We start from the raw sequence: 19,335 nt of genomic DNA, 5'->3' as shown, positions 1-19,335 counted from the left end.
TCCCTTTGACTGGAAAGTGTTTTCCGTTGACCAACTTTTCTAATGGCAAACAAACACAGGAAAGTTTGGAAAGTAGTTTCCCGGAAACCACTTTCCGGAAAACAAACACAGCCAAAAGGGAAAACACTTTCCTGAAAATCAAACCAAATTTTTCTTTGACTGGAAAGTGTTTTCCGTTGACCGAAAAGTGTTTTCTGTTGACCGGAAAGTGTTTTCCGTTGACCAACTTTCCTAATGGCAAACAAACACAGGAAAGTTTGGAAAGTGGTTTCCCGGAAAGTGAATTCCAGGAAACAAACATGGCCTTAGTGTTGAATGATCAACTAAGAAGACATAGAATTAATTAAATAAAAATCAATGGAAGTCTGCAATCATAAAATGCTAGAACAAGCAGTCTTCATTGAATTGTTTTGGCAATAGAATATATCATAATGAACCTGGAGGATCATAAGAAAATAATTGCTTGATTTTTAAGACCTTACAGCATTCATAAATTTTCATCTCCAACTCTCTTTATAAACTGACATGCATGCATGTTTTGAAGATTATTTTCTTTGCATTAACGAGGATATAGTTCTGTGATAGACATATCATTCACGGACAAAGGCTTCGACTTGGAAGTAGATCGGTCAGACTCCAGCTCTGTTGTTGGAAACTTCGGGACGGTCCTGCTTTGCCCAAAGTATGCCGGCTCTCGAGGCAATGGTAGCGTTACAGAGAAACTAGTGAGCATGAGAACTATTGTTGACAACGTGGGTCTATCGTTTGGATCTTCTTGAACACACAATAAGCCAATATGGACGCATCTAGTGATCTCATTTCTGGAGTAAGAATCTCCGAAGCTTGAATCCATTAGTTCCAGTACTGCCCCATTTTTCCATTGTTTCCATGCCTGCAACAATCAGTAGCTATGTATGGAAAATTCTTCTTCCTTTTCTCACCTTTCAAAAATACTCGTTGGTTTTAGCATAAATATAATAAAATTTGTGCAATTAAGTTTCTCTTACATAGCTCACAAGGTCCAGGCCATTGTCTGATTGATAGAAACTGCTGTTCTTTTTGCCACTAATAATCTCGAGTATCAAGACACCGAAACTATACACGTCCGACTTAACGGAGAACTGTCCGTGCATTGCGTACTCTGGAGGCATGTAACCACTAGAGTGCCCACCAATCAGCATAGGATACAGAAACATAACATCAACAATTAATGCCTTCAACATATACTCTAAGATAAGGATTTAATATATGGCAGTGTAGATGAACAAAATATTGCATATAGGCTTTAAAAGTACTTACAATGTTCCAGCGATTTTGCTGGTATTTCCTTGACTTTGATCCCCTCCAAAAATCTTGGCCATACCAAAATCTGCAATCTTGGGGTTCATTTCTCCATCCAACAAAACATTGCTTGCTTTAAGATCACGGTGGATGATTCGGAGACGGGAATCTTCATGAAGATAAAGAAGACCTCGAGCAATTCCCCCTATGATTTTGTAACGACTTGACCAATTCAACAGTCCTTGTTTTGCAGGATCTTCATGAATTTATATAAAAAATTAAATAATCGGATGGAGCTAAGAAAAATAAATAATCAGGATGCATCACACGCAAAATATATGTTAAGAGAAGCCAAACCAAATAGGAAGTAGTCGAGGCTCTTGTTTGGAACAAATTCATAGATCAGTATCTTCTCTTCCCCTTCCAGGCAATAGCCCAATAGCCTGACTAGATTTCTATGCTGAAGCCTGGCTACCAATACCACCTCATTCTTAAATTCTGCTGCACCTTGTCCAGAATTTTTTGATAGCCTCTTCACAGCTATGTGTTGTCCATTAGGAAGTGTTCCCTGAATATACCAGGATGATTATTTAGATGGAATTTAGATTTTAACGACTGAACTCAGGAAAAGTATGTCAGTTTAACTTCTTACCCTGTAGACATCGCCAAATCCACCCTTACCGATCTTGTTCTCTTCAGCAAAATTATTTGTAGCAGCTTCAATGGTTCCCAATTGAAATTGTAATGATTGGACCGAAGTGATTTCATCCCCAACTACAGGAAATGGAAAAAAAGAACAGTTCAAAGCCAGCTGCCGATATAGCAAATTAATTGGACTAACAAAAATAAAATATTGGGTAGATTTCTCTATATGTTTTCTATACCATTTCCCTCTTGAATAGCGTTGTATTCCTTCCTTGCTTTCTTGTGCACATAACAGTAGCATAAGGAGAACAATAGCACCACAAAGGCACTAGTGGGAACTGAAATGTATACAATTGTCCGTGATGAAGCCTTCCTTTCTCCTGCATAAAAATGAACAGTTTTTTGGTAATATGGTAGAAATCATGTCTTAAAAGTGGTACTGAATAAAATCCATACCACTGGGATTTAAAGAGGTTGCTGGTGGTGGTGGCGGAGATGGGGAACTTGCAGGAGGGGGTGGGGATGGCGGAGCAGTGTAGAAAGCGTAAGTTTCAAACCTCATACTGCAACTTGGTGTGAGAACATTACCACCTTGCTTTCCATTGCAGCACGTAGGAATAAAGCTCACGCAACCAGATAAGCATATTCTGCATTGAGATGGAGATATATCGGGAGTGCATTGTACCATTCCATATATTCTGGTAAATGCTGTTCCATTTGTGTCTCCCATTGCAAACAAATTACTAGAAGACGCAGCGCGAGTAATAAGCTGGTTCATCAAGCCTCCCAAATTGGTATTAAATTGATTTCGATCCGTAGCATCTCCAATATCATTCACATTCCACAGCCATGCTCTCGGCGATTCCTCTTTAACAGAGAATATAGAACGGTTGGAGTAACGTAACATGCACCTATCATACCAAATAATTGCTTCTTTGTAATTCGGGCAGCGAATCATGATAGCTTCACTGGTGGTCTTGATGCAACCCTGACATAACTCAGGGGAGTTATCTCCTCTGCACAGGAAGAGCGCATACACTCTATCAGAATTCTGACCGACACTGATGCTGCCAAAATCATCGCTACGAGAGGCATTTTCGTAGAGAGAAGAGAGAGTGGCATTGAGGTTTAATGGGAAAGAACTATTCGTAGTATAAGTAGAATTACTCGTACATATATGGTATCGATATTCAAATTGTTGGGCTGCGATTAAAGGAATGTACAAGATAACCGTATAGAAAACCGAAAGCCAAATAGAATGGGCCATCCTGTACTCAAGTATGCAATAAATGTGAAAGAGGTTGAGGATTAATGAGTAAAGGTTTCTTTATAGCTGAAAGAATGAAATACTAGCTGAACTTGGCAACATTTAGGAGGCTTAAAGGAAAATGTGAAGCTTGAATTTCCTGAAAATCAAGTAGCAAAATCTAAAGTAGTTGTAGTATAATAGGAAAACCAGATGGCCAAAGCGAAAGTGCTTTTCGTTGCCTTAAAAATGAGGGTATTGAATCTCTCACAAATCAAGTTCTGTTAGTCTTTTATTTGAAATAGGATAGCAAATGCAGGAATGGAAAACTAATGGCCTTGATTGTTGTTTGGTTTTAGGTGAGAAAGACTCAGATTCGTTGAATATGTAATAGTGACAAGAAAAGCATCAGAGTCAACACGGTGCCCGATCGTAGCGTCTGCCAATTAAAGTTATTGTGGAAATAAGATGAAGAAAAATGCATCAAGAACACCTCCAAGGTAGAGAAAAAGGTGACAATGATAGTAGGGCCTGCAAATTAAAATCATCATGAGTCAAATAGGGGGCCAGATCGTATGGTCGGCGGATCGATGCGTATAATATCCGCTGAAAACTCTGTAAAGTATCTCAGTAGTCGTGGAAAAGAAGAAGGAAAATGAATCATGAACACCTCAAATTAGGGAAACAAACTTAATGCTCGTAGAAAATCAAGCACCAGGAAAGCAACAAGGAAAATTGACTTCACTGGAATGGGGTACAATTCGGGCTTGTTGGGCATGTGAAACGTGGCCCAACCGAATTCAAGCCTTAATTAAGGCTTGGCCCAGTAGCAGCCAGTGATGACATAGATGGGCTTTCTCAATCTTAGGTCATTCATGCCCAATTCTTTAATTTCCTAATGGAAGGCCTAGTGGGCCTTATCCTTCTCTTCCATTCCAACTTAGAAAGAAGTCAGCATTTCATTTTCATGTTTTTTTTTTATTTGTGTTTTACATATGCATCTCAATTAATTTTTGAGATTTTAAAATTAATAATTATATAAATTTTTTGATGATTCTAAAATTTATTTTTATATTTTGATTTAATTTAAAAAAATAACTTAGACATTGTAATGAACAAACACATGTCTACACATACACATGACATTTCCACACCAAGACCAAAACCATCACGTCTTGAAAGCCAAAATCAATTCTAATCCTTCCAATCTCATCATGTGGTATTAATTTCCATTCTTATTCAATCTAAAAAGACACCCTAAGGTCACCACTCAATAGTGTGGACCCCAAACTTTTAATTTTCTGCAATCATCAATTAAATAAAAATCATCAATCAAAAAATAAGGAACATTTTATCAAAATAAATAAATAAATTCAATAATGTATTAAATTTTTTTCAAAAAGTCATTAGGTGGTTAGAGTTGAGCTGAGGCGGTTGGATAAAAAAGATGCAATGGAGGCGCGTGCAAGCCACGTGCTAGTGCAGAATAAAAGTTTTGGCTCGTCGTTGCACGTGTTGCGCGGGTCTAGGAGGCGCCTGGATGGGCCTATAAGGTGTGCCTCCTTTTCGTCTTTGTTTTTGTGTTGGCGGTGTTGTTCATTGCCGCTTACAGAAGGAGATCGGGCGACCTAAAGTTTCGTTCTTCTTTCTCTCTCTAATGTAACAACTTTCTCTTTTTTTTTAAATAAATTAATAATCAAGGCTGCTATTGTGGTGGTTTGGGTCCTCGATAGGTTGTTAAAGCTATTTTGTTGCTAAGGGTTTCCATCATTGTGGCTGGTCGGTGGCTTCTGGTGTTGAAGTTGTCGTGAAATTGCCGTGAATGGAGGGAATCGGCGTTGCATTACTGGGTTTGTTGGTTGCGATTAGGAAGGAGGAGCTTGAAATTTGGTTGGTGATGAGTGGATGGGTTGTCATGACTCATGAGGCGCTGAAGATGGCGGTAGTGGGAGATAGTGTGGTGGAGGGTCATAAAAATGGGCGTCAAAGTCAACATGGGCGTCAAAGTCAGCTAAGGAATTTTTTGCATTTTTTGAATTTTGGAGAACACAATCAACATTTGCATCAAAGTCAAGTCCCGACAACTAGAAATCTACATTCATAAAATGCAAGAACAAGCGCTCTTCATTGAATTGTTTTGGGAAGAAAATATATCATAATGAACCAAGAGGCTCACAAAAAAAATTTGTTTGATTTTTAAGACTATACAGCTTTTATAAATTTTCTCCTCCTACCTTCTGTACGTATAAACTAACATGCATGCCTGTTTTGAAGATTCATTTCTTTGCATTAACGAGGATATAGTTCTGTGATTGACATATCATTAACGGACAAAGGCTTCGACGTGGAAGTAGATCGGTCAGACTCCAGCCCTATTATTGGTAAGCTCGAGTCGGTCCTGCTTTGCACACAATATGCCGGCTTCCGAGGCAATGGTAGCGTTACAGAGAAACTAGTGAGCATGAGAACTATTGTTGTCAATGTTGGTCTCTTTTTTGGATCTTCTTGAACACACAATAAGGCAATATGGAGGCATCTAGCGATCTCATTTCTGGAGTAAGAATGTCCTAAGCTTGCATCCATTAGTTCCAGTGCTGTCCCATTTGTCCAATGTTTCCATGCCTGCGACCATCAATAGCTATGTTCAGAAACATTCTCTTTTTCTCCCCGTCGTTGATCTTGGCATAAATAAAATAAAAATGTGTACAATTAATTTTCTCTTACATAGCTTAGAAGGTCCATGCCATTGTCTGATTGATAGAAACTGCTGTTCTTTTTGCCACTGATAATCTCGAGTATCAAGACACCGAAACTATACACGTCTGACTTAACGGAGTACTGTCCGTGCATCGCGTACTCCGGAGACATGTAACCACTAGAGTGTATCCAACAATCAGCATCGATTACAGAAAAAGAACATCAACAATTAATCCCTTCAATATATACCATAATTAGCTAATTGAAACTGAATCAGTTTTCCTACTTTCAAATGATTTTGGCATCTTACATGGATTGTCGAATCAAATCTGAAAATTAATGACTTGTAGATTTAGCCTATATCATTTGGTGAAGCAAGGGATTTTTATGAATTAATATTTAGAAAAACAAATGCACAACAATTGATTATCGATATATGTTATTGGTCGAATATTTTCAACAATAAGGCATGACCTTATATAGTTTTTAACATGTATGTTCTATATATTAACAAAAAAATTTAATTCGAAGATAGGTTAATTTTCTCATGCTCGGATCAACATACACGTGAATTAAGATTAGTCTTTTTTTTAAAGGAATTGTTAGGAGCACTTTCCACATTATCTTTAGCGTACTTTGAAAAATTAAATAAATTCTCATCTTCTTTTATGTAACTTCTCTTTTGATAATGTTTTAACATGGATGAAGTTATGCTTCACTAAAAATAAGGGTTTAATAAACGATAGTGTAGACTGTTGTAACCCATTTTTGGGTCCCCACAAATAAAAATATATATAATAATAATAATAATAATAATAATAATAAAAAAGAATTTGAACAGTGTTGTTTTGACACTGTTCCTCTACCCGCCGCGCTCCATGCCATTGGAGCCAAACCTCGACAGTAGCACCCAATGGCCGACCAGCCGCCGCGAGACCCGCTCCCATGCGCAACAGCAAAAGCCACACCCACTTGCTCTATAAATATCACCCAACACAACAGAAAAAGGGGGGGGAAACTTTTTGAAACGGAGAGAGGAAGAAGTTTAAAACGAGGAGAGTTTTGTTGAACGGGAGGGGGCTGGAAAACTAAAAGGGGAGGCGTGTTTTTGGAACGAGAAAGAGAGAGAGCACCCAAAAACAGTCCCCCTCCTGGCCATTCCCCTCTCTCGGCCATTTCTTCCCTGCACCCGAAACAGCCTTCTCTGTCAACGGAGCCCCAGACCGACCTCATTTTCTCCTCCATCCCAGCAGCAGCAACAACACCAGGAGGAGGAGCAGCCGCAGTCATGCCCTGCCACCAGCACCTCCACGAAGACGTTGCAGAGAAGGAAGAACATTGTTGACAGCAGAAAACACCATCAGCAACAAAAGGAGAAGACAAAACAGGGGCGAACAGAGGAGAAAGAGAGGAGAGAAACTGGAGTAAAACGGACCAGGAGGAGAGAGAGGAGAGGAGAGAGAACAAACCGAGAAGAGGGAGGAGGAAACGGACAGAAGAGAGGGGAAGAAATGAAAAAAACAGAGAAAAACAGAGGGAAAGAAACGGGCAGAGAGGAGAGAAAAGAATAAAACAGAAACAGAGGAGAATAGAGCAGAAGAAAAACACAGAGAAGAAGAAGAAGAAAGGTCGACCACCGTCCAAGCCACTCCCCAGGCCGCCGCCGCCAGCACCTCCACGAAGCCGCTGCAGAGAGGGAAGAACATTGTTGACAGAGGGAACAAAAGAATCAAAGAGAAGAAGCAACACATAACAGAGGGAAAGAGAAGAACAATAACCTCTCTCGCAGGTCTCTTTCTCTCCACCGTTTGAAACAGCCATTGCTGCCATAACACTGTCACCATCAACGCCACCGTCAGGTAATCCTTTCTCTCCTCTGTCCATTTTTTGTTCGTCTTCATTTGCATGCAGAACGTGAGCAATTCACGTTCTGCAGCAAATGAAATATAATTAGGTGGTTACTGTGTGGAGCACAGTAACCACCTAATTATAATTCACTGGTTACTATGCGGTTACTATGCGGAAATAATTATAATTCATTTGTTATGCACTGTGCATGTACAGTAACCCGGTTACTGTTGTTTCGGGCTGGACTGAGTCCAGCCCTGTGGAAAGTAGGCCCGTTTTATTTTGGGCCGATTTCGGCCCAGTCTCCTTTTGGGCCGGGTCTGGCCCGTTCGAACAAAAATTCTTCAAAAATTATTTCAAAAATATGTGATTTTCTGTGTTGTAACCCATTTTTGGGTCCCCACAAAATATATATAAAAATATATAGCCAAAGGAGGTTAGAAAAATAACAGGAGGCAGAAGCGCCCAGAAAATGGTTGGAAAATTGGTCAATAAGGTTAAAAATACAAAGATGGAATTTTTGATAATATATTCTTGAAGGAGGAAAGCCCTGTTGACAAGGAAAATTTGAAATTTGAGGAGAAAAGCCCAAATTTAGATGTTTATGGACTTAATTGGATTTTTAAATGAATTTATAGGAGATTTGATTGCAAGAAAAATTGATTTTTAAGTCAATTTGGGCTTTAATTAGAAGAAATTTAAGTTCTGGGGCCAAAATATATTTTTTAGGAATTTATTAGGTCAAATCAGGGGCCTAATTGCATAAATATTGAAGTTTAAGGGCCAATTGGGGACTTAATTGAAGGAATCCGAAACCAAGGACCAAATTGGAAGAGGCGCGTAAATGGAGGGGCTGGAATTAATTGATTCAGGGGCCTAATTGAAGAAATTAGAAGTTTTTTGATCAATTAAGGGCTCAATTGCATCAATCAGACACCAAGGACTAAAGTGAAAAACGCGGCCAACAAGAGGGACGGAGACCGAAATTGGCAGGGATGCAATTGAATAAAGAAAAGATGATTGAGGGCTGATTTGAAATTTGGCGCGTTTTGGCGCCACATTTAAATGAAACGGCGCGTTTTCTCCAAAACGACGCCGTTTCATACATTCAAAAACAAAAAAAAAAAAGAGAAAGAGCAGAACGGTGTCGTTTTGAAACGACACTGTTCATCTTCTTCCCCCGATCACGCAGCGGGGAAGAAGGAGAAAGGGAAGCTTTAATTTGAATTTTGCCGGCCACTCTCTCGCCTGGAGCCCACCGACCGGACACAATGGCCGACCATCCACCGCGCACCACCCACCGAACCTCGGCAGCCGCGCCCAATGGCCGACCAGCCGGCTGCTCCCCCATGAGAGCTGTAAAAAAGCAGCGTCCTTGGCCTCTATAAATAGAGGCCAAGAACGCTGAGAACGAGAAGGAAAAAGAGAGAAAAAAAAGAGAAGAGAACAGAGGGGAGGAGCAAGGAAAAAACAAAAAAAAACAGAGGAGAGAGAGGGGAAGAGATAGAACGAAGGAGAGAGAAGGAAGAGAGGAAAACGAAAAAAAAAAACAGCGAAGAGTAACGGGAAGAGAGGAAGGACCAACCCGAAAACAAAAGAAACCGAGAAAACAAAGAGAAAGGGAGGAACGGAGAGAACGAACCAAACCGTCGGAAACAGCCGCAGCGCCGCCGGGAGTCGCTGTCCGTGAACAAGTCGCCGCCACCAGCTTCCGCCACAGCACCGCCAGAAACGCAGGAAGCCACCGCCACCCCGCGCCAGGTAACTCTTCTCCCTCCCCTGTTCTGTTATTCCTTTATTTCCTTCTCTGCATGCAGAACGAATAGCGTTCTGCATGCAAGGGTGGGGGGAAATTAATTCCCCCCGCCCGTTTCGAGTCTGGGCCAGGCGGGTCCTGGCCCAGCCCTGTCTTCTGGGCCGGGTCTGGCCCAGAAGAGAATATTTTTATTTTGGGCCGAGATCGGCCCAATCCATTTTGGGCCGAAATCGGCCCAGCAGTTTTTGGGCTGAGTCCGGCCCAGTCGGTTGGGCCGGACCAGCCCAGCCCATTTAATATTATATATTATATTATATATATTATATTTTGTATTATTTATATAGATATATATATATATATATATGAAAAAATTACAAAAATTCTTCAAAAATTATTTCAAAAATATGTGATTTTCTGTAATTTTATTACTGTATTTTGATTAATATTGGTTGGTATTTTATACTGAAAAGATACAAATCCGGTATTAACATACCCGGTTTTCATCAAAACATCAAAGATTTTCAAAATAAAAAATGTCTTTTGCTTTCAAAAATTTTCTAAAAATATCTTTGAAAATATTGTTGATTTTTCGGCATTTATTTTATCAAAGTGGATTAATATTTGGTTGTATTTTTTACAAACCCAGTATTAAAATACCCGATTTGCGTCAAAGCGTACAAAATACATATTTTTAAAAAATGTTTTGTTTTAAAATACGGCCTAGTCTCTCCAATATATATATATAAATATTATAACATCATATTTTTACACAACAAAGAAAATTTCAAAAACAATATATGTATTAACATGCATTTCGGCTTTAATAACCAGTTTATTAAAGCCATGAGAACTAGGCCAATATTTCAAAAATTCTAAAAAATCTTTTTGTCTTCTTTTAGATTTGGGATTACGAATTTATACATAAAACGTATTCCTGATATTAAAAATATGGTTTTTTTACATAGACATTAGAATGGTTAGGTTTTTACCCGATAAGATAAGGACCTCCTTATTGAGGAGGACTTTTCTTGAACCGTAGACGGACCAATAACTAAGAAACACAACGAGACCTTGAATTTTATCAGACAAATAAACAATGCAGCTTACCTTAGGTAGGGCGTATTTGGGGTGCTAATACCTTCCCTTTACGCAACCAGTCCCCGTGCCCGATCTCTGAGACCAGTTAGGGTTCCTAGTGACCAAAATACTAGGTGGCGACTCCCACACCATTTTTCACTACTAAGAGACAATGAATTCCTTGTCTCCCCACATTGACCAGATATATATCCCCCATATTACATTTTTTGTGGGTGGACGATCGCCGCGACGTCGTTCACGTGCGACAGAATGGCGACTCCACTGGGGACCTTGTGGACTAAGCTTTGTTTTTGTCTGATTTGTTTTTTTTTGTTTTCGTGTGTTTTTAATATACCTTTCCTTTTCGTTATCTGCTATATGCTTTTTTTTTTACACATATTGTTCATGCATTTGTATAGAACTGTCTCATGCATCTTATATAAATGTCACATGCATCACATACTTTGATTTTGAGAAGCACACACAAGCTTTAAGCTAGGAGGGGGATTAGCGATCTGCCCTATGACTATTGGTCAGGGTTCAGATGCGTGAAACACCCAACTCATATCTGAGTGCCTGCTTGGTAATGGTGGGTATACGTACTTTGACTGTTCCTTGCAACGCCCCCATACTGTCTTTACGAAGAACGTCACTGGGCAGATATGAGACCCTTTTAAAGACCAGATAGAAAACCTACCCATTCTCACCTAATAAATAGAACTTGTCCTTAGGATATCTATCTTACGTTCATTTGCATCATGATTAATAATTCATCAATCCAGGTTTTTAAGCCGAAATCTTGCCTAAAGGATTACGAAAGTCATGAATCGACTTTAAGATATACATTTGCACGAGCATCATATTTTCATCACGCATTTATTTTTTATCATATGCATTCCAGATCGTGAAACATAGGTCCCACATCCAGAGTCCACCAAACCCGATCCAGATCAAGAATGGAAAACGAAGAAAGAGCACACTTAGAGTCGCACTACCAGACCGAGTTGGAATCAGTGAAAAATGAAGTTTCTCGACTGACCAATCTGCTTGAGCAACTCTTAAGAGCCAAGAACGGGGAAGGAACGTCTACCCAACCACCTATAGAAGCACCGTCAGTTCATGTCCCGGGGGTATCTCAGAACTTGGGGGCAGATTCAGTGACGGGGCAGCAATTTGCGCCGGCCATTCCCATTCAGCCCCCTCAAGCTCACATCACTGTAGATGGGCCTTCCGATAATAGGTCCACTGGATTTATGAACAATGACAAGATATCAGCCTTGGAAGAAAGGTTAAGAGCAGTCGAGGGAAATGACTGGTTTGACCCCATGCGAGCGTCTGAAATATGCTTGGTGCCAAACATCACGGTACCAAAAGATTTTAGGATACCGGAGTTTATAAGGTACACTGGGTTGGAATGCCCAAACACTCACCTTCGATCTTATTGCAATAAGATGGCTGAGGTGATTCATGACGATAAGTTACTGATCTACTTTTTCCAAGACAGTCTATCGGGGTCGGCGCTAAGTTGGTACATGAGGCTGGATAATACCAGGATTAAGAAATGGAAGGATTTAGTGGAGGCTTTCCTTAAGCAATACAAGTTCAATTTGGAAATTGCTCCAGATCGAACAAGCCTTATGTCAATGGAAAAGAGAAGCCAAGAGTCAGTAAAGGTTTATGCGCAAAGATGGAGGGACGAGGCCACTCATGTGCAACCTCCTTTGATAGAAACGGAGATGGTGACTTTGTTTGCCAATACCTTTAAAGCACCATATTATGAGCACCTAATGGGTAGCTCATCTCAGCATTTCTACGATGCGGTACGCATAGCTGAAAGAATAGAGCAAGGGATAAAAGCTGGACGTATAGTTGAGCCATTGGAGGCGAAGGGTTTTATGGGAAGAAAAATGGGAGGTCATATTTACGGCTTTGAAGGTGGGTCCGAGGGCAATATAGTGGATTCACTCAACCCACAAATACCTACCTCTCATGTTGCCCACATAAACTTTAACAAACCATTTTCCCCTAATCGAGCAAATAACCAGTCAAACATCCAAAACAACGACCAAAGACCAAACAAAAGATACATTGCAGAACAACTACCGCCATTACCCATGCCTTTGAAGGAAATGTATGCCAAACTACTGAGCATTGGACAAATAGCTCCTATCCCTACATTACCACTACAACCACCATTCCCCATCTGGTATAAGCCCGAGTTGACTTGCGAGTACCATGCTGGTATTCCCGGACATTGTCTTGAAACGTGCTACGCTTTCAAGAGCATGTTGTTGAAGCTCATCAAGATAGGATGGGTGTCGTTTGAAGACACACCCAATATCAATTCAAATCTATTGCCCAGCAATGACAAAAGTAATAGGGGATAAAGGGTTGGAAAACCTTGGTCAAGAATCGTCAATAATGAAGAAGGCGAGATCGAAAGAGAAGACAAGGAAACGCAAATGAGGAAGGAAGATGAAGCATTGCCTCGGTTGACTTTCCAGAACGGGTTGACCCAAGAACTTCTCGTAGTTTTCAAAATGTAAAACAACTTTATTTGCCTTAGCATGTTTTTGTCATTTGCTTTTGTTATTACTTTTATTTTTTTCTATTTGGCAGTCAGGGCTCATGTTTTCAGCCATATTTTATGTTTATCTTTGACCTACCTTTTTTCAATAAATGATGAGCTTGTGCACTTTTTGAACAAGTTTGAGTGGATGTCATAAAATGGTTTAATATGAAATTTAAGAAAAGCTAACCCTAAAGTACATCCCTATCTCTGATAGCTTAATGAATGGATAAATGATTAAGTGGTCACTTTATAATCATCTGTAATTGTCTTTATCAACCATAACAATGTGCATTTTGAAAAAAAAAAAATCATCATTATCCCTTCACGCACTAAAAAGTTTATCATTGGCTGAATGAATTTCTTCTCTATAAAAGCCCAGACTAGGATCACACCCCTACACTGGGGGCAAAACGAGTCGTTTTTTTGAAAAGTTTTACGTGTTTAAAATTGGTTGGAAGCCCATAGATTTGAAAACCAAGCTAAAGCATTTGACAAAAGCATGACAAAGAGGCAAGTACAAGTCATACATTTTGAGAAAAGGACTACTTGAAGAAAGTCAAAGACTTCTTCTCAAAGATATGATAGGCAGCACGAGAAATGAATCCAGCATACGACTTCAAAAGCAAGCTCATATCAAGAGAGAGTTTCATGAAATAGAAGAAGATGATGGGGCCTATGTTTCAAAACCAGGTACAAATGCATGCATGACATCTAATCATAAATCATTGCGTATATGTTTTTTGGATCATTATAGGAGGAGACCTTAATGCGTTCCAACAAAATTGGAGATGAAGAAAGAATCATTAAGTTGATTCTAGAACAACGAGAAGAGAAGATAATAATTTTCAAACCCTGCCATCAGGAGGAACGACATCGAGCAATCGGTTAAAGGGAATCGCCAGATGGGATTCCAGGTTGACCGATTTACAAAATAGATTTTTTTGGTTTTTTGATTAAAGAAGATCGCCAGAAGGGATCTCATTATTTCAGCTTAGGAAAAAGGAATCGCCAGATGGGATTCCAAGTTGTTTGAGATTGCCGGAAGGGATCTCGTATTTCAATATTGGTCAAAGGAGGTCGCCAGAAGGGACCTCGTATTTCAGCTTTGAATAAAAGGAATCGCCAGATGGGATTCCAAGTTGATGAAGGTCGCCAGATGGGACCTCATATTTCATGTTGGTTAAAAGGAATCGCCAGATTGGGATTCCAAGTTGATTAAAGGAGATCGCCAGAAGGGATCTCGTGTTTCGCTATTTGGAGGTCGCTAGATGGGACCTCGTATTACATGTTGGTTAAAAGGAATCGCCAGATGGGATTCCAAGTTGTTTGGATAAAGGAGATCGCCAGAAGGGATCTTGTATTTCGATGAAGGTCGCCAGAAGGAACTTCATGTTTTAGCTTTAGTAAAAGGAATTGCCCGTTGGGATTCCAAGTTATTTAAGATCGCCAGAAAGGATCTCGTACTTCGTCATTCATCAAGGAAGGTCGCTAGAAGGGACCTCGTATTGAAACTATTTCTTAGAAAAGCATGGAGTTTACTAAGAATTCTTCCCCTGGGTAGGTCACCCATTATAATGAGACCGCACTTCACATTCTTTCCATTTGGGTAGGTCACCCATCATAATGAGACCGTTTTCCACATTATTTTTCCTGGGTTAGTCACCCATACAATGAGACCATCATGTTTCCTGGGTTCGTCACCCATACAATGAGACCATCTTTTTCCTGGGTTCGTCACCCATACAATGAGACCATCTTTTTCCTGGGTTCGTCACCCATACAATGAGACCATCTTTTTCCTGGGTTAGTCACCCATACAATGAGACCATCATTTTTCCTGGGTTAGTCACCCATACAATGAGACCATCATGTTTTTTGGGTTCGTCACCCATACAATGAGACCATTATTTTTCCTGGGTAGGTCACCCATAATAATGAGACCACTCTTTCCTTTTTCCATTCGGGCAGGTCACCCGTTATAATAAGACCACACACGTTTTTGTATTTGGTTATGGGTAAAGGAATCGCCAGATGAGATTCCAAGTTTGGGGTTAAAGGAGATCACCAGAAGGGACCTCGAGATGACCAAATTTTGATCATAGTTTTTGGGTTAAGGAGGATTGCTGTAAGGACAAGGTTTCAGAGCAATCGAGCTCCGACTAGATCAGTTTCGGGAGCTCAGTTTTGGTTTATCTTTATAAAACTTACTGCGCAAAACCTCTGCTCCGTAAGCATTATAAAGAGGGGGCATCTGTTGTAACCCATTTTTGGGTCCCCACAAAATATATATAAAAATATATAGCCAAAGGAGGTTAGAAAAATAACAGGAGGCAGAAGCGCCCAGAAAATGGTTGGAAAATTGGTCAATAAGGTTAAAAATACAAAGATGGAATTTTTGATAATATATTCTTGAAGGAGGAAAGCCCTGTTGACAAGGAAAATTTGAAATTTGAGGAGAAAAGCCCAAATTTAGATGTTTATGGACTTAATTGGATTTTTAAATGAATTTATAGGAGATTTGATTGCAAGAAAAATTGATTTTTAAGTCAATTTGGGCTTTAATTAGAAGAAATTTAAGTTCTGGGGCCAAAATATATTTTTTAGGAATTTATTAGGTCAAATCAGGGGCCTAATTGCATAAATATTGAAGTTTAAGGGCCAATTGGGGACTTAATTGAAGGAATCCGAAACCAAGGACCAAATTGGAAGAGGCGCGTAAATGGAGGGGCTGGAATTAATTGATTCAGGGGCCTAATTGAAGAAATTAGAAGTTTTTTGATCAATTAAGGGCTCAATTGCATCAATCAGACACCAAGGACTAAAGTGAAAAACGCGGCCAACAAGAGGGACGGAGACCGAAATTGGCAGGGATGCAATTGAATAAAGAAAAGATGATTGAGGGCTGATTTGAAATTTGGCGCGTTTTGGCGCCACATTTAAATGAAACGGCGCGTTTTCTCCAAAACGACGCCGTTTCATACATTCAAAAACAAAAAAAAAAAAAAGAGAAAAAGCAGAACGGTGTCGTTTTGAAACGACACTGTTCATCTTCTTCCCCCGATCACGCAGCGGGGAAGAAGGAGAAAGGGAAGCTTTAATTTGAATTTTGCCGGCCACTCTCTCGCCTGGAGCCCACCGACCGGACACAATGGCCGACCATCCACCGCGCACCACCCACCGAACCTCGGCAGCCGCGCCCAATGGCCGACCAGCCGGCTGCTCCCCCATGAGAGCTGTAAAAAAGCAGCGTCCTTGGCCTCTATAAATAGAGGCCAAGAACGCTGAGAACGAGAAGGAAAAAGAGAGAAAAAAAAGAGAAGAGAACAGAGGGGAGGAGCAAGGAAAAAACAAAAAAAAACAGAGGAGAGAGAGGGGAAGAGATAGAACGAAGGAGAGAGAAGGAAGAGAGGAAAACGAAAAAAAAAAACAGCGAAGAGTAACGGGAAGAGAGGAAGGACCAACCCGAAAACAAAAGAAACCGAGAAAACAAAGAGAAAGGGAGGAACGGAGAGAACGAACCAAACCGTCGGAAACAGCCGCAGCGCCGCCGGGAGTCGCTGTCCGTGAACAAGTCGCCGCCACCAGCTTCCGCCACAGCACCGCCAGAAACGCAGGAAGCCACCGCCACCCCGCGCCAGGTAACTCTTCTCCCTCCCCTGTTCTGTTATTCCTTTATTTCCTTCTCTGCATGCAGAACGAATAGCGTTCTGCATGCAAGGGTGGGGGGAAATTAATTCCCCCCGCCCGTTTCGAGTCTGGGCCAGGCGGGTCCTGGCCCAGCCCTGTCTTCTGGGCCGGGTCTGGCCCAGAAGAGAATATTTTTATTTTGGGCCGAGATCGGCCCAATCCATTTTGGGCCGAAATCGGCCCAGCAGTTTTTGGGCTGAGTCCGGCCCAGTCGGTTGGGCCGGACCAGCCCAGCCCATTTAATATTATATATTATATTATATATATTATATTTTGTATTATTTATATAGATATATATATATATATATATGAAAAAATTACAAAAATTCTTCAAAAATTATTTCAAAAATATGTGATTTTCTGTAATTTTATTACTGTATTTTGATTAATATTGGTTGGTATTTTATACTGAAAAGATACAAATCCGGTATTAACATACCCGGTTTTCATCAAAACATCAAAGATTTTCAAAATAAAAAATGTCTTTTGCTTTCAAAAATTTTCTAAAAATATCTTTGAAAATATTGTTGATTTTTCGGCATTTATTTTATCAAAGTGGATTAATATTTGGTTGTATTTTTTACAAACCCAGTATTAAAATACCCGATTTGCGTCAAAGCGTACAAAATACATATTTTTAAAAAATGTTTTGTTTTAAAATACGGCCTAGTCTCTCCAATATATATATATAAATATTATAACATCATATTTTTACACAACAAAGAAAATTTCAAAAACAATATATGTATTAACATGCATTTCGGCTTTAATAACCAGTTTATTAAAGCCATGAGAACTAGGCCAATATTTCAAAAATTCTAAAAAATCTTTTTGTCTTCTTTTAGATTTGGGATTACGAATTTATACATAAAACGTATTCCTGATATTAAAAATATGGTTTTTTTACATAGACATTAGAATGGTTAGGTTTTTACCCGATAAGATAAGGACCTCCTTATTGAGGAGGACTTTTCTTGAACCGTAGACGGACCAATAACTAAGAAACACAACGAGACCTTGAATTTTATCAGACAAATAAACAATGCAGCTTACCTTAGGTAGGGCGTATTTGGGGTGCTAATACCTTCCCTTTACGCAACCAGTCCCCGTGCCCGATCTCTGAGACCAGTTAGGGTTCCTAGTGACCAAAATACTAGGTGGCGACTCCCACACCATTTTTCACTACTAAGAGACAACGAATTCCTTGTCTCCCCACATTGACCAGATATATATCCCCCATATTACATTTTTTGTGGGTGGACGATCGCCGCGACGTCGTTCACGTGCGACATTCTGTAATTTTATTACTGTATTCTGATCAATATCGGTTTGTATTTTTATACTGTAAAGATACAAATCCGGTATTAAAATACCCATTTTGCGTCAAAACATCAAAAAATACATAATTACAAAAAAATGTTTTGTTTTCATGCATACGGCCTAGTCTCTCCAATATATATATATAAATATTATAACATCATATTTTCACACAACAAAAGAAATTTCAAAACGATATATGTATTAGCATGCATTTTGGCTTTAATAACCAGTTTATTCAAGCCATGAGAACTAGGCCAATATTTCAAAAATTTAAAAAAAATCTTTTTGTCTTCTTTTAGTATTTAGGATTACGAATTTATATATAGAACGTATTCCTGATATTAAAAATATGTTTTTTTTACATAGATATTAGAACGGTTAGGTTTTACCCGATAAGATAAGGACCTCCTTATTGAGGAGGACTTTTCTTGAACCATAGACGGACCAACATACATAGACATTAGAACGGTTAGGTTTTACCCGATAAGATAAGGACCTCCTTATTGAGGAGGACTTTTCTTGAACCGTAGACGGACCAACAACTAGGAAACACAACGAGACCTTGAATTTTATCAGACAAATAAACAATGCAGCTTACCTTAGGTAGGGCGTATTTGGGGTGCTAATACCTTCCCTTTAAGCAACCAGTCCCCGTGCCCGATCTCTGAGACCAGTTAGGGTTCCTAGTGACCAAAATATTAGGTGGCGACTCCCACACCATTTTTCACTACTAAGAGACAACGAATTCCTTGTCTCCCCACATTGACCAGATGTATCCCCCCATTACATTAAATTTACATTTATATTTTGTGGGTGGACGATCGCCGCGACGTCGCTCACGTGCGACAGAATGGCGACTCCACTGGGGACCTTGTGGACTAAGCTTTGTTTTTGTCTGAATTGTTTTTGTTTTCGTGCGTTTATTGTTAAATATAGAACTGTCTCATGCGTATATGCTTTAAATATTTTTACACATTGTTCATGCATTATATAGAACTGTCTCATGCATCACATACTTTGATTATTGAGAGCACACACAAACTTTAAGTTAAGTGAGGGACTAGCAGCTTACCTTACGACTGTTAGTCAAGGTTTAAGTTTGTGTAAACCCCAACTCTTCGCTGAGTGCTTAGACTGGTAATAGTTGGTACATGTGCCATCTCATTGCCTACAAGCCCCCATATTGCCTCCACGAGGGCAATCACT

The 19,335-nt window shown here is 39.7% G+C and overlaps 2 protein-coding genes across 3 annotated transcripts in view; both read right to left on the bottom strand.

Moving 5' to 3' along the window:
• Positions 1 to 379: 379 nt before the first annotated feature.
• Positions 380 to 3,616, bottom strand: LOC18110304 (cysteine-rich receptor-like protein kinase 10). The gene is made up of 7 exons (XM_052451881.1): positions 2,383 to 3,616; positions 2,166 to 2,306; positions 1,934 to 2,055; positions 1,639 to 1,849; positions 1,300 to 1,537; positions 1,008 to 1,158; positions 380 to 892 (listed from the first exon to the last, which is right to left on the bottom strand). The coding sequence occupies exons 1-7, from the start codon at positions 3,191 to 3,193 to the stop codon at positions 560 to 562; spliced, it is 2,007 nt and encodes a 668-aa protein (XP_052307841.1). The 5' UTR covers positions 3,194 to 3,616; the 3' UTR covers positions 380 to 559.
• A 1,662-nt stretch (positions 3,617 to 5,278) lies between these two features.
• The window catches only part of LOC112327256 (cysteine-rich receptor-like protein kinase 10), a 33,321-nt gene continuing 19,264 nt past the window's right edge, over positions 5,279 to 19,335 (bottom strand). For both annotated transcript variants that reach the window (XM_052451868.1, XM_052451869.1), the window contains exons 6-7: positions 5,897 to 6,047; positions 5,279 to 5,794 (exon numbers count right to left, since the gene is read on the bottom strand). In XM_052451868.1, the coding sequence (XP_052307828.1) occupies positions 5,462 to 5,794; positions 5,897 to 6,047 (484 nt within the window). In that variant the 3' untranslated portion in view covers positions 5,279 to 5,461. The remainder of the gene's footprint in view (positions 5,795 to 5,896; positions 6,048 to 19,335) is intronic.

This window comes from Populus trichocarpa, chromosome 4 (assembly GCF_000002775.5).
Source record: "Populus trichocarpa isolate Nisqually-1 chromosome 4, P.trichocarpa_v4.1, whole genome shotgun sequence".
NCBI lineage: Eukaryota > Viridiplantae > Streptophyta > Magnoliopsida > Malpighiales > Salicaceae > Populus > Populus trichocarpa.
This window is presented reverse-complemented; position numbering and strand designations above follow the sequence as displayed.